Source organism: Osmerus eperlanus, chromosome 7 (assembly GCF_963692335.1).
Source record: "Osmerus eperlanus chromosome 7, fOsmEpe2.1, whole genome shotgun sequence".
NCBI classification, from domain to species: Eukaryota; Metazoa; Chordata; class Actinopteri; order Osmeriformes; family Osmeridae; genus Osmerus; species Osmerus eperlanus.
Window position 1 is genome coordinate 2,678,537 of NC_085024.1, and position 16,044 is coordinate 2,694,580.

General features: G+C 46.4%; 1 protein-coding gene across 6 annotated transcripts in view; it reads left to right on the forward strand.

The window, feature by feature from the left end:
• Nucleotides 1-4,612: 4,612 nt before the first annotated feature.
• cobl (cordon-bleu WH2 repeat protein) overlaps nucleotides 4,613-16,044 on the forward strand; it is a 49,176-nt gene continuing 37,744 nt past the window's right edge. For all 6 annotated transcript variants that reach the window (XM_062466488.1, XM_062466495.1, XM_062466493.1 and 3 more), the window contains exons 1-2: nucleotides 4,613-4,930; nucleotides 5,207-5,422. In XM_062466488.1, coding sequence (XP_062322472.1) covers nucleotides 5,376-5,422 — 47 coding nt within the window. In that variant the 5' untranslated portion in view covers nucleotides 4,613-4,930; nucleotides 5,207-5,375. The remainder of the gene's footprint in view (nucleotides 4,931-5,206; nucleotides 5,423-16,044) is intronic.

Below are 16,044 nucleotides of genomic sequence, written 5' to 3' on the forward strand. Positions count from 1 at the left end.
ACAGCATACCCAAAGTAAATTGGAAGCTGTTCTTGAACCATTTGGAGTACATGCATGTAAATTGTCTCTTTTGAAAGCTGACACTCTGAAGTTATGTCCCCTGTTGTCAGGACCCCTGTCAGTCCTACTAGTGTTGAGTAATAGAAGCTTGAACACAAGGAAAGTGAACATTTCTATTTCCGCCTAGATTTTGTTTTGAAAACAGAGGCCTGAAGAGGCCTAGAGGTGGTAGGTATTAGCTGGAAGACTAAATTGGACCACAGGTTGAAGCCTTACCCAATTCAAATCAAAAGTCAAACATAATACCACAATATATTCATATTTGACACATGTTTTTATAAGAGTACATCCAGGAATTTTCTAAAAGGGTCTTTTGGAGACTCCAAAATGACCCTTTATAACCAAGGTCAAGGTCAAATAAAAAGGTATTATTTTTCATAATTGTTATCTCTAATGAAAGGTGGTACTTAGAACTATCATATATAATAGCTAAATCCCTAATTAGTATTACTGAAACACAAAAACTGAAGCATGAACACATTGGAGTGCTTTATCTGATTCCAAGGATTGGCGCACAAAGAACACTGATTCTGTCAACCATATTGCGCAATCGACTTTTATTTTGAAGGCTCCACAGACGCATACAAATGAGGTATTAGCATTTTCAGCTAGCTGTCAGCTACAAGGCTAACGAGCTAATTTCAGAGCCAGTCGAAGCCAGTTCGAGAAATTTGTTTAGAACGAGTGGGGGGGGGGGGGGGGTGCAGGACGCACAGACCTAGTTGGCTTTAGAGGGCTGTCAACGGGGCATGGAAGCTCCTATTGGGTCAAACAAGGTGTCAATCAAAAGGGGAGGGTTCAACGGACATTTTGATGCCTTCATATTGTAAATACTCCGTTGCTAACCGGAGAAAAAAACACTTTTATGTGAACAAGTTGTTTCTTCCGTCGGCTAACTTGCATAATGAAACAAAGGATAATGGCTATTCATGAACGTAAAACATTGTATTTGGACGAATTACTTTACATGGTTAGATACTTTGAACCCTTGGGACTTACGCAGATCAAGTTTTGATGGCATGATTTGCACACCTGGACCTATTTGAAGCGTAATAATATGTATTTTGTTACCAGACATATTTTCTCCAAAGCTACGTACAAACTCCTGATCTGATCAGAATGAATATGTGACTCAAACCAAACTTTGAACAAACAGAGCATATATAAATAATTTTAGTCATATCTCTTTTTATATATTTTTGCCTTTATGATTAATTTCAGACAGAGACAGTGAGGAGAGGACAGGAAATGAGAGAGAGGGGATGACGAGCAGTACAGTGTCAGGGCCGGATTCGAACAGAGGACACAGCAGTGTATGAAAGCAAATCGTTACCAAAATTCAAATGCAAATGCATTTCCAGAAATGCATTTGCATTTTAAGAATGTGGCTGCATTATTTGACTCATAAATGAAATTAGTAATCAATCATCCTATTTGCATTTTAATTTTCTTCTTCAAGAGTGCTCAATCTTTCACTTAATTAAAATTAAAAAGAAATAGACATTTGAGATTTAATTTTCAAAACATGCCCCAGCAAATAGATACCAAAATTCAATTTGAAATGTAAAATTTGAAAATTAAAATGCATTTCCAGAAATGCATTTTCATTTTCAAGAACGTGGCTGCAAAATCGTGACCACAATTCAAATTCAAATGCATTTCCAGAAATGCATTTTCATTTTAAGAACGTGGCTGCAAAATCGTGACCACAATTCAAATTCAAATGCATTTCCAGAAATGCATTTTCATTTTAAGAACGTGGCTGTAAAATCCTGACCACAATTCAAATTCAAATGCATTTGCAGAAATGCAAAATGAACGAAAAAGCATTCTGAGCGGCGCAGCAGAGTGACGTCAGTAGCCGCTCTTCTTCAGCTCCCTGCTGACCGAGCTACCCATCTTGTTCGGTTGTTGTGCCGGGAAATTGATTGAATTGCCGGGTCTTTAGAGGACGCATCACAGACTGAGCAACTTGATGTCAAACAATGAATAAAACAGTGGCAGAGCTACTATTAATGTGTACATCTGTGACGTATGAGTCTGCAGCCAAGCTCTCTATGACTTGTTCTACTCGGTCACGGGCATCAGACTCAGATATATTATTAGATTCTACCTGTTCAGCTAATTCTAACAGTGTTTGCACAATTTGAGGGAGCGCCATGGTCTGTGATGCGTCCTCTAAAGCAGCGGTCCCCAACCTTTTTTGCGCCACGGACCGCTTTCATGTAAGACATATTTTCACGCACCGGCAGAACGGACTGGGAGGAAAGATAGGCCCTGGACAGCTGCGCTGCTAATGCATGTACATTCTGGGTTTGATGTGATCCTAGTTAGTGACTTCCACACCTAATGCGAGCGTGCGGAGCGCGCAAGAAAAATAGTTTAGCTGATTTGAGCGAAAAATTGTTTTTTGAGTTTTATGTAAAATAAACAGCCGTTTTTTCAATTGACCCATCTTTAAGTTTCTTAGCCTGGTTTTCCATCGTTATATTGTTACTAGCTAGCTTTCGATGTGTCAGTCCCACTGTTGTGTGTGACTATAAGCTACGACAGTGACACATGAAGTGCGTTCCTTATATCCAGTTCAGGCCTATTCCAAAATTTTGTTTGATTGCTGTCACGGCAGAAAATCCCGCTTGATGTTGGAAATGGAAGCAGGGTTTTCAGTGCTTTAGTGGCGATCTCAGGATAGCCTTCATCCAAAACACCGATAGAGTTGTTGTCTCAAACAGGCTTCATTGAGTGGTAACTATCACTTGTCATGTGTCAAGAGGAAGAGACGCGCATGATACCGTTCAATAAAGCCCACAAACTTGCTAAAAAATGAGTAAACACACATCTTTGCAGAGCTTTTTTGCTCAGGGGAAAAGGCCCACGGAGAAGGAGAGAATCAGGTTTTTCAGAATAAAACGTCTTTCAGACTCTGATAATCAATTAAAAGGAAATAATGTTATTAATTCTTTTTTGTGCGGCCCGGTACGAAATGACCCACGGACCGGTACCGGTCCGCGGACCGGTGGGCACCGGTTGGGGAACGCTGCTCTAAAGACCCGGCAATTCAATCAATTTCCCGGCACATTTGCAATGTAATGCAATGCAGATGTGCACACACCGCCCCCTACCGAACAAGATGGATAGCTCGGTCAGCAGGGAGCTGAAGAAGAGCGGCTACTGACGTCACTCTGCTGCGCCGCTCAGAATGCTTTTTCGTTCATTTTGCATTTCTGCAAATGCATTTGAATTTGAATTGTGGTCAGGATTTTACAGCCACGTTCTTAAAATGAAAATGCATTTCTGGAAATGCATTTGAATTTGAATTGTGGTCACGATTTTGCAGCCACGTTCTTAAAATGAAAATGCATTTCTGGAAATGCATTTGAATTTGAATTGTGGTCACGATTTTGCAGCCACGTTCTTGAAAATGAAAATGCATTTCTGGAAATGCATTTTAATTTTCAAATTTTACATTTCAAATTGAATTTTGGTATCTATTCGCTGGGGCATGTTTTGAAAATTAAATCTCAAATGTCTATTTCTTTTTAATTTTAATTAAGTGAAAGATTGAGCACTCTTGAAGAAGAAAATTAAAATGCAAATAGGATGATTGATTACTAATTTCATTTATGAGTCAAATAATGCAGCCACATTCTTAAAATGCAAATGCATTTCTGGAAATGCATTTGCATTTGAATTTTGGTAACAATTTGCTTCCATAGCAGTGAGGCTTCAGCTTGGCGCGCGCCCTACTCCGGTGAGCTCCGGGGCGCCACACAGCTGCACTTCTGAAGTGACAAATTGTTCCGGATCATTTGTCACCTGCTAAATCTGTAAAACTACTGCTGCAAATGATGATGTCTTCCTGCTTAAAACACACTGCTTTTTGCACTGCATTACAAAATTGTATCTTGTACATTTGTATTTTTTGTAATATTTGTATTTTTGTATTTTTATATTGTAATTTACGGCAACTTATATTTTAACTTAAATATATATTTTAACTTATTTTAACTTTTAACTTAATTTTCAACTTTTATTTTATTGTATATTTAATTCTATTCTAATCCCACTTAGTACTGCTAGTTTATGTACCCTTAGTATAGATAGTCCACATATTTAAATTTTAGGTCCCTATATGTTTATTGTATGCACCTTCCTGCCAAAGCTAATTCCTTGTCTGTGCAAACTTTCATGGCGAATAAATGCCATTCTGATTCTAATTCTGATTCTGATTACTTGTGAAATTGACCATCGGCTGAAGTGTCAAAAAACATAACAGTCTAACACTGCCCTCTGGTGGTGGGAGAATACTTCGCAGCTGCAAACTGAATATTTGAACATGGTCACCATTGCCTATAGGGGCGGGGCTTCTATGAATATTTAGAGTGAAGTATTCTGGGACCAGGTATTTCAATTAAAATATTTGAATATGGAGTGGTCCTAATTGTACACAATGTAGGCTATTATTTTCTCTATGTACTCTACTCTTACTTATTCACTCTATGGAAATACGGAACTCACATGAACTAACCTACACAGAAAACGTTATATTGGTAATCTTAGGATATTTATTCCAATCCACTTTTTCATACCTACGTAAATTTACAATGAGGTTTACAGCGAATGTGTGCTTCTGTCAGCCCTGTGCAGCGCTGGTAGAGAAAGCTATTGAGAGCTGGTTGTAGAGCTGTCCAGCTGGTGCAGGACGGCTGAACCGGGGTAGGATTCCCGTCGAGCGTGATTGACATGAGAGTGCTGACGAAGGCGGGCAGTTTGCTAGTGGAATTGAAACGACCGACACGGATTATTTTGAAATCCCCTTGAAAGAAATGAGAGAACATGAAAATATAGACTATTTGTCTTTGGTATAACGGTAAGTTGGATTTGTATTAAAAGGTCCGTGATTGATTATTTAGTAGTTGTGTCCACGCTGATTTTTTCGTAGTTTGCATTTTTGTTTTGCGTTTAAGTAGCCTAGTTACGTCGTGAGAGTTGTGCGTGACATAAGTGTCAAAATAATAAATATACAACTTTCAACAAATCATATTATTACACTCATAACCTATTAACGTGGAGCTAGTTTTTTAAATTAAATGTAATACTGTCGGACTAATCTTTGTTTTTATTATTGTCTTTGCTCTCCTCCTAGGTGATGTGGATATCAATGAGGTTAGTTGTCAGTGTAATGCTGGTGTCCTTGGTGACAGGGCACAGTGAAAATCGTGTGAATAACATTTAAAATTGGGAGACCAGTAGGTTGGATATATAAACCAGTAGGCTAGAAAGGAAACCAGTTTAATCAGCGCCTCAATCAAAAAATGATGGACTACAGAGAAGTGAACGCGGCAACAAAACCACCAATAGGGTAAGTAGTAGAATTGATGCGTTCTTGATTTCATAAACGTCCTCTTCTTATTACTTAGCTAAAACTAAACTCGAAACTCAGTTCAGTCAAACATGTGAAATAAGAATATCCCATCTCCTCCAAATGTCGCTGAAAACACGCAACACCTGTTTACATGAGCTGTTCTAAATTCAGTTTGGGATGTTTGCTGGTGGCTTTGCCTCGTAGATGGGAAAGTGGAAAGCAGTAGCTATTTTACTGCTAGATGAACTACATTTGAATGGAGCGTTTTCTTATCTGTGACCAGCAGCAGGGCTACTCTGCAAGGCATCTCTGCTGTACCACTAACTAAATATACCGTCTCTGAAACTCAGTCTTTGTTGTTGCTTCAGAAGCTGGTAGGATGAGTCTGCTCTCTCAGACTGTCAACTGTCGAGTGTGTTTTTAGTGTTAAAGTGCTCTCGGTTGGAAAGAGATTTTGTATTCAGTTTAATAGTTAATTGTCAGATTTACCATCTAACCTCCCAATAGTGTTGTTGTAATCCCACAAACCCATCACACTCTGGTGTGCCAGTCCTGTGCGTCTTCATCCAACCTTAAAGGTTTGGACTCAACAGAGTAATTCAGTCCTCCAGCAAGTAGAAACATATTCAACTACGATGGTATGACAGAACGCAGGTAAGCAACAGTCCGTCTATCAAGGGCCTAGCCAGGTTAACCCTATGGAACAGGATCAAGAGAAGGTTACATGTGAAATGTAATTTGTCAAAGTTTTATTCAAAGCGATGTACAGTTGGTGTATAGCAGTGGTTCTCAACCCTGGTCCTCAGGTACCCCCGTCTTGCACGTTTTAGATGTTTCCCTTCTCCAACACACCTGATTCAAATGAATGGGTCGGTATCTAGTTATGCAGAAGCCTGCTAACGACCATTTATTTGAATCAGGTGTGTTGGAACAGGGACACATCTAAAACGTGCAGGACAGGGGGTACAGCTGTATAGGCTGAATATGGTTTCTGCCGTTACAGGACTGTCTTGTGTCTCTTTTGAGGAAGACTGACAGTAAATTAATTTCATATAACATATATTATGATGTGCTTTATTACCATAGAAGGCTAAACGCATTACATTTCAATTGTATTTATCTAGTGGATGCTTTTATTCAAAGCGACGTGCAAGTTTTGCATTTAGAAAGTACAGCAGAAGATCAGGGATCAGGGGTGCACAGGTCTACAGTGTTGTGATGTCCAGAGATCAGGGGTGCACAGTTCTACAGTGTTGTGATGTTCAGAGTCATGGAGGAACTGTATTTATTAGCCACATGGCAAAGTAACCACATCTCAGCCACCAGGCACGGTGAACAAACATGTTTTATACAACACATCAATAATAACATAGCGATTGCTAAACTATACAGTTACAGATTCTGGCAATGGGCCACAAGATCACATTATGTCCAGTTCGAATAATAATTTCATGAATTCATTTAGCAGACGCTTCTATCCAAAACGACATACAGGAAGATTTGAACCTGTGAGCTGTGGATCTGCAGTCAAATGCTCTAACCACAGAGCTAAACCCATTCCCAGTTAGTGACATTCTTGTGTTTATAAATCACTGTGTCGTCTTCCATTCTGGTTAGTCTTGGTGTCCTCGGTGAGTCAAGCGTCTTCACAGAGGGAGAGGACTGCTACTCCAGTGAAAACTCTCCAGGGGAAGCAATCACAGAGCTTGTGAAAGGACTGAAATTCTCACCTGTGTATCTGGGTGACCAGCTTTGGAGATCTCAGCTGGCAGTGGGGGACCAGGAGGGGGCCCAGGAGGGGGACACTCAAGGCGTGTGTGGTTTCAGAGTGATGGAGGGGTTCACAAAATGAGGCCTTGTTGCCTCTCAGTCACTCTGTAATTAATGACTAGGAGACCAGCCAGCTCAGCTGACCTCAAAGCCTTTTCCCTCAAAGAGCTGTCTCACTCTGTGATACAGGAGGGTTAGGTTTCCCAAAGCCTTCGTAGTGGACGTGTTCCTGTCACCAAACAAAGCCTATACTCTCATTCAACAGCTAGGTGTTGTTATTAAACAACTGGTCAGTTATTTACACATATTGACTGCATGTCAACACAGTCTCTGTGGATGTCTGCAGATACCAGGCGTTGTTGAGAGAAATGAATGTTTGACTTGGGAGCCCTTCGCCTGTCCGAAGAGTGGTTTTATATCATCATGTGGGTGGGTCTGCTCTTTACTTGAGGACATCAAGGATATTTGTGGCCTTGTGCCTCCTGCAGTATGTGACTGAACCCTAGCAGTGATTACAGTGTTTTATAAAATGTTGAGTCATATAAACCAAGACAACAGACAATCAGCCAGTTCTGCGGGGGTTAATATAGGGCTGTCCTTGGACCAGCTTTCCTAAGACAGAAAGTTTGTTTTTGCTTGTTTGTGTGAAATGGAGGTCTATGTGTAAAAGACTCTGACCTACCCAAGGTCTCCACACATCTGCTGTATACACACCCTCTGTGTGTGTGTGTGTGTGTGTGTGTGTGTGTGTGTGTGTGTGTGTGTGTGTGTGTGTGTGCGCGCGTGTGTGTGCTCCCAACAGAGAACCCAGTAAGTACGTGGATCTCTGTGAATTGATTGACATGAAACCTCCACTCTCATTAACCTCCTTCCCTAAAATCTTGTTTGTTGCTTCAAAATGTTTTGAAATAGTTAAATATACCAAAGAGCAGCAGCTGAACGTATTGAGTTTAAGTGCAGTAGACCGTGTTGTTAGACAAACACTGTACAATATGATCAGTGCCTTTTCTCCAGTTTTTTTTTTTGTGTATTTATATAACCGTGTATTTAGAAACTGTATTTAGAAACTGTATTTGTTGTCTTGACTTGTCGCTGTTGCATCAGAGATGTTTCTTAAAATAGTTTGTCTATCTGCTATGGAAGGTTATCTTCTCCCTCCAGCCCTTCTACTGGTCTGAGGTGTCGTCAGACCCACACCCTGACCCAACACACCCTGACCCAACACACCCTGACCCAAGACACCCTGACCCAACACACCCTGACCCAACACACCCTGACCCAAGACACCCTGACCCAACACACCCTGACCCAACACACCCTGACCCAAGACACCCTGACCCAAGACACCCTGACCCAACACGCCATAACCCAACACAGAGCCACACCCTGACCCAACACACCCTGACCCTGACCCAACACACCATAACCCAACACACCCTGACCCAACACACCCTGACCCAACACACCATAACCCAACACAGAGCCACACCCTGACCCAACTTGGCTCCACACCCTGACCCAACACACCCTTTTCCAATACACCATAACCCAACACAGAGCCACACCCTGACCCAACATAGCTCCACACCCTGACCTAACACACCCTGACCCAACATAGCTACACATCCTGACCCAGCAAACCCTGACTCAACACACCCTGACTCAACACACCCTGACCCAAGACACCATAACCCAACACACCCTGACCCAACACACCCTGACCCAAGACACCATAACCCAACACAGAGCCACACCCTGACCCAACACACCCTGACCCAACACACCATAACCCAACACACCCTGACCCAACACACCCTGACCCAACACACCATAACCCAACACAGAGCCACACCCTGACCCAACATAGCTCCACACCCTGACCCAACACACCCTGACCCAAAATAGCTCCACATCCTGACCCAGCAAACCCTGACTCAACACACCCTGACTCAACACACCCTGACTCAACACACCCTGACTCAATACACCCTGACTCAATACACCCTGATTCAACACACCCTGACCCAGCACACCCTGACCCAACACACCCTGACCCAACACACCCTGACCCAACACACTATAACCCAACACACCATAACCCAACACAGAGCCACACCCTGACCCAACATAGCTTCACATCCTGACCCAACACACCCTGACCCAACACACTATGACCCAACACACTATAACCCAACACACCATAACCCAACACAGAGCCACACCCTGACCCAACATAGCTCCACATCCTGACCCAGCACACCTTGACCCAACACACTCTGACCCACACAGCCACACAATACCTTCCCCTGAAGGGCTGGCCTACAGTTGGAAGATCAGTGTGGTCTGGAATCCAGCTGGCTGAGCAGTCGTCATTCTGTCTCTGCTGGCTTGAAGGCTATTTGTGTGCCGTACAATTATAGCAGAATCCCAACATCTGGGCAGGAAAGAATCTTTTAAAAACTGCCCTGAAATGATGTATATGTAGATATTTAAAGCCTTTTGAAATATGAGAGTTAGCTATGTATTGCTGGCAGTGGTGTGTGGCCGGGAATAACTGCGTGTGTTACTGGCCTGCATGGTTGCCGGCTACTGTAAATAAAGATACACTAGCAGCACGAACCACTGCTGGGAACTGTTTAGTGCTGGCTTCACCTAAAACACAGGGACATGTTCACCGTAAGGTTCCAGTCTGTAGTTTTAGAAGAATAGAGAAGGAATGGGATAGCCACCAATCACTTAAGCTGGTGTAATTCTTAGCACAAGGAGGCCTTGCAACACTTACCTCTCAGAGGGAGTGGTGGGTTCACTTTTCTACCCCAAAGTCATCCTAACTTCTGTTACCCGAATAATGTTTACCAGCGATGTAGTAGTGTGTGATTAGTATTGTGGCTCGTATGAACAGACTTCTGACAGTTGGTCTGTGTTCTGTCAAAGATCTTCACTGGTAGAGGTGTGCGTCTGTAATCAACAGTTCTGATGCCAGAGTTATTTTGGGAGGCTGCTGTCAGAGAGGGACTCTGCCGGCTGGTATGTGGGTAAAGGCCAGCCTGTCTAATGTACCCTCACCAGAAGATACTGCGTGGGACGATAAAGCTGGAGTAGATCATGTGTTTATAGTGTTCCCACACTATGTTCTGCCTATAGACCTGATAATATTGCGCAGTATATTCTGCCTATAGACCTTGGTAATATTGTGCAGTATATTCTTCATAGACCTTGGTAATATTGTACAGTATATTCTTCATAGACCTTGGTAATATTGTACAGTATGTTAGGGCTAAAGACCCTTATAATACTGTACAATGTGTTCTGTTCTATGTACAGGACCGGTAATACTGGCTTACTATAATTATGCCCTCTTTAAGTAAACAACCTCTGAGGTATTGTTTCACAGTGGAGCAGGGCGGCTCTGCTGCGTCTGCTAAGAGACCGGGGGGGGCAAGCTGGGGAGCATCAGGTGCATGTCTGCGGCTGCTTTGCCAGTTCCCCTCTGCTAATGAAGCTGAGCGAGGGAATCTGGAAATAACTAATTGTTATTTTCTGTCCCTCCCCTCTCTCTCTTTCCCTCCCTATCGGCCTCCCTCCATCCATCCCCCATCCCTTGCTAAGTTTTTGTGTGTCTGTGTGTATCTTCCCTTCTTCAACCCTCCCTTCTTAAATCTTCCCTTTGTTAATCCTCCCTTCTTCAACCCTCCCTTCTTCAGAGTAGCAGTTTGCCCTCTGCAGAACAGGGTGTGGCTCTGTGTGCTGCTGGGAGCAGCCATAGAGGTAACCAGAGAGCTGCCTGGACATATGCTGGATTAGGAAGTGGCATGCCTAGCAACTGCAAACAATTGCCAGCAGGGCTTGAATGTCATACGTCTGGGTCATTCAGGACTTCTATCATAAACTCACAGCTGCTTCTTACGCGCAAGTGTTTGGGAAGGGAGGGCGGGGTTGGGTGGTTGTTATGGCAACGCCTCCCAGGAGGCATGCGCTTGCTAGGATGTGTCACATGGGGCTTTACCACACATTGTAGAGTTGGACTGGACTGTGTGTGAGGCCAGGAGCTCCTCAGACCTGGACTGTGTGTGAGGCCAGGAGCCCTTCAGACCTGGACTGTGTGTGACGCCAGGAGCTCCTCAGACCTGGACTGTGTGTGAGGCCAGGAGCCCTTCAGACCTGGACTGTGTGTGAGGCCAGGAGCTCCTCAGACCTGGACTGTGTGTGAGGCCAGGAGCCCTTCAGACCTGGACTGTGTGTGAGGCCAGGAGCCCTTCAGACCTGGACTGTGCGTGAGGCCAGGAGCTCCTCAGACCTGGACTGTGTGTGAGGCCAGGAGCCCTTCAGACCTGGACTGTGTGTGAGGCCAGGAGCCCTTCAGACCTGGACTGTGCGTGAGGCCAGGAGCCCTTCAGACCTGGACTGTGCGTGAGGCCAGGAGCTCCTCAGACCTGGACTGTGTGTGAGGCCAGGAGCCCTTCAGACCTGGACTGTGTGTGAGGCCAGGAGCCCTTCAGACCTGGACTGTGCGTGAGGCCAGGAGCCCTTCAGACCTGGACTGTGTGTGAGGCCAGGAGCTCCTCAGACCTGGACTGTGTGTGAGGCCAGGAGCTCCTCAGACCTGGACTGTGTGTGAGGCCAGGAGCCCTTCAGACCTGGACTGTGTGTGAGGCCAGGAGCTCCTCAGACCTGGACTGTGTGTGAGGCCAGGAGCCCTTCAGACCTGGACTGTGTGTGAGGCCAGGAGCTCCTCAGACCTGGACTGTGCGTGAGGCCAGGAGCTCCTCAGACCTGGACTGTGTGTGAGGCCAGGAGCTCCTCAGACCTGGACTGTGTGTGAGGCCAGGAGCCCTTCAGACCTGGACTGTGTGTGAGGCCAGGAGCCCTTCAGACCTGGACTGTGTGTGAGGCCAGGAGCCCTTCAAACCTGGACTGTGTGTGAGGCCAGGAGCTCCTCAGACCTGGACTGTGTGTGAGGCCAGGAGCCCTTCAGACCTGGACTGTGTGTGAGGCCAGGAGCTCCTCAGACCTGGACTGTGTGTGAGGCCAGGAGCCCTTCAGACCTGGACTGTGTGTGAGGCCAGGAGCCCTTCAGACCTGGACTGTGTGTGAGGCCAGGAGCTCCTCAGACCTGGACTGTGTGTGAGGCCAGGAGCTCCTCAGACCTGGACTGTGTGTGAGGCCAGGAGCTCCTCAGACCTGGACTGTGTGTGAGGCCAGGAGCCCTTCAGACCTGGACTGTGTGTGAGGCCAGGAGCTCCTCAGACCTGGACTGTGTGTGAGGCCAGGAGCCCTTCAGACCTGGACTGTGTGTGAGGCCAGGAGCCCTTCAGACCTGGACTGTGCGTGAGGCCAGGAGCTCCTCAGACCTGGACTGTGTGTGAGGCCAGGAGCCCTTCAGACCTGGACTGTTTGTGAGGCCAGGAGCTCCTCAGACCTGGACTGTGTGTGAGGCCAGGAGCCCTTCAGACCTGGACTGTGTGTGAGGCCAGGAGCCCTTCAGACCTGGACTGTTTGTGAGGCCAGGAGCCCTTCAGACCTGGACTGTGTGTGAGGCCAGGAGCTCCTCAGACCTGGACTGTGTGTGAGGCCAGGAGCTCCTCAGACCTGGACTGTGTGTGAGGCCAGGAGCCCTTCAGACCTGGACTGTGCGTGAGGCCAGGAGCCCTTCAGACCTGGACTGTGTGTGAGGCCAGGAGCCCTTCAGACCTGGACTGTGTGTGAGGCCAGGAGCTCCTCAGACCTGGACTGTGTGTGAGGCCAGGAGCTCCTCAGACCTGGACTGTGTGTGAGGCCAGGAGCCCTTCAGACCTGGACTGTGTGTGAGGCCAGGAGCTCCTCAGACCTGGACTGTGTGTGAGGCCAGGAGCCCTTCAGACCTGGACTGTGTGTGAGGCCAGGAGCCCTTCAGACCTGGACTGTGTGTGAGGCCAGGAGCTCCTCAGACCTGGACTGTGTGTGAGGCCAGGAGCCCTTCAGACCTGGACTGTGTGTGAGGCCAGGAGCTCCTCAGACCTGGACTGTGTGTGAGGCCAGGAGCTCCTCAGACCTGGACTGTGTGTGAGGCCAGGAGCCCTTCAGACCTGGACTGTGTGTGAGGCCAGGAGCCCTTCAGACCTGGACTGTGTGTGAGGCCAGGAGCCCTTCAGACCTGGACTGTGTGTGAGGCCAGGAGCCCTTCAGACCTGGACTGTGTGTGAGGCCAGGAGCCCTTCAGACCTGGACTGTGTGTGAGGCCAGGAGCCCTTCAGACCTGGACTGTGCGTGAGGCCAGGAGCTCCTCAGACCTGGACTGTGTGTGAGGCCAGGAGCCCTTCAGACCTGGACTGTGTGTGAGGCCAGGAGCCCTTCAGACCTGGACTGTGCGTGAGGCCAGGAGCCCTTCAGACCTGGACTGTGTGTGAGGCCAGGAGCTCCTCAGACCTGGACTGTGTGTGAGGCCAGGAGCTCCTCAGACCTGGACTGTGTGTGAGGCCAGGAGCTCCTCAGACCTGGACTGTGCGTGAGGCCAGGAGCTCCTCAGACCTGGACTGTGTGTGAGGCCAGGAGCTCCTCAGACCTGGACTGTGTGTGAGGCCAGGAGCCCTTCAGACCTGGACTGTGTGTGAGGCCAGGAGCTCCTCAGACCTGGACTGTGTGTGAGGCCAGGAGCCCTTCAGACCTGGACTGTGTGTGAGGCCAGGAGCTCCTCAGACCTGGACTGTGTGTGAGGCCAGGAGCTCCTCAGACCTGGACTGTGTGTGAGGCCAGGAGCCCTTCAGACCTGGACTGTGTGTGAGGCCAGGAGCCCTTCAGACCTGGACTGTGTGTGAGGCCAGGAGCCCTTCAGACCTGGACTGTGTGTGAGGCCAGGAGCCCTTCAGACCTGGACTGTGTGTGAGGCCAGGAGCCCTTCAGACCTGGACTGTGTGTGAGGCCAGGAGCTCCTCAGACCTGGACTGTGCATGTGAGGTTACAGAAACATCTGAAAGCTGTTGACTAACGGCTGAACATCGCAGTGTGCATGTGTTTGTCCTCATTCAGACTCATCCAAGTGTATGGCTGGTAGTGAATTGTTTTTTATGAACTCAAGTGAGAAGGTCCTAAACACTAAAGTCTTATTTCGATGGATTCATATAATGTCTACTTGAGGGATTTGTGTGGCCTAATAAAGGTTGTATTGTTCTGGTCTGAAGTGTCACTGGTCAGCTTTTGTGTGTGTGTGTGTGTGTGTGTGTGTGTGTGTGTGTGCGTGCCCAGTTCTGGGACGACATCCAAATTGGAGAAAGATTTTCATCCTCCATGTTGTGGTCTTTTTCAGTACTAGCCTGTGGTGGTGTTAACCTTCTGCCTAACAACATGGCTGACATGAACACATTATCAAGATAAACTCCTTTCTGCTGCAGTATGTGCAGAAAAGGTTTTTATTAGCTGTGTATTAGCGGTACAGTGTCCCTATTCCTCATCACAAAGCATGAGCCTGGACAGACTACAGTTGTTTTTAACCTTACACAGTTGTCCCCATTCAATGAATGAACACATGTAATCCTAGTTGCACAAAGCAGTTTATTTCTGGTCTGAAGGTATTATTCCTGGATCCTGGTTAATACTATTATTCCTGGTCAGATCTCTAGAAATCTTTTATATTATTAGTGTTTGGAACGAGACTGTAGTATAATGTAAATGAGTCAGGTAGGCTAGTTTTATTATTTGATCAACAAGAATTCAGATTCTGGCTTAAAACATGCACAGTTGCATAGCAACTGTCCATGCAGAATGGTGCCCTATTGTTGAGTCGCTGTTTAACACAGAACAGACAGCAGCAGGTGTTTGTCAACCCCTCTCCTGTTATGGTCATGTGACCACTATTCACCTGCCCTGAACAGACTCACACCTGCATGTCCATGAGGCCACTGAGAGACAGGCAACATCTTTGTTACCATGGGCCCCATCCACTCAACAAACACAGGCAGGTTTAGCTGGTGACTCATCAGAACATTCTCATGTTCCATGGCAGCAACCTTTTAAGAGTCAGCTAGGGTTAGCCACAGAGCCAAGTACGGTCAGCTACTGAGTTAGCTCCAGTTAGCTAGCTACTAGCCCAAGTCAGCTAGAGTTGGCTCCAGTTAGCTGGCTACTAGCCCAAGTTGGCTAGAGTTAGCTCCAGTTAGCTAGCTACTAGCCCAAGTAAGCTAGAGTTAGCTCCAGTTAGCTAGCTACTAGCCCAAGTCAGCTAGAGTTAGCACCAGTTAGCTGGATAGTCAGCTAGAGTTAGCTACAGAGTCAGCTACAATTAGCTACAAAATCAGCAAGAGAGGGCTACAGTTAGTTAGCTTCTAGGCTAAGTCAGCTACAGTTGGCTATATTGTCAGTTAGGGTTAGCTACAGAGTCCGCTACAGTTAGTTACTGATGTGCATTTGAGTTCCAATACAGACGCTGCTACATGTAGTATTGGAGGCTTTGTTGGCTGTACAAAGGCGTTGATCACTTAAATTGTCTGGATAGAAGACAGTCTCAATTGCTTTCCTCTCTTTTTCTATCACTGACACACACACACACACACACAAGGAGGCTAATCTCTTAATGAGGCTAAAACCACCATGAGGTGGATGCATGTTGGAACAGTAGCCACCTGGCCTTGTATAACCCCTCTTCCAGCCTGGCCCTGCCAGGCTGCCTCATGCCTCGCTGGCTGGAGGGGCTAGTAGCATTAAAGTACTAGAATATTACAAATACAGACCACTTTGAGCGACCTGCAGCATCTGACTGACTGACGTTTGTAGATATAAACTACTTGTGTTTGTGATAGACAGGTTGCCCTTGAAGCTAATCAGGCTTATGACTGCAGTGGAGAGTGGTGACTGTGAAGCTGAATGGGAAATGTCTA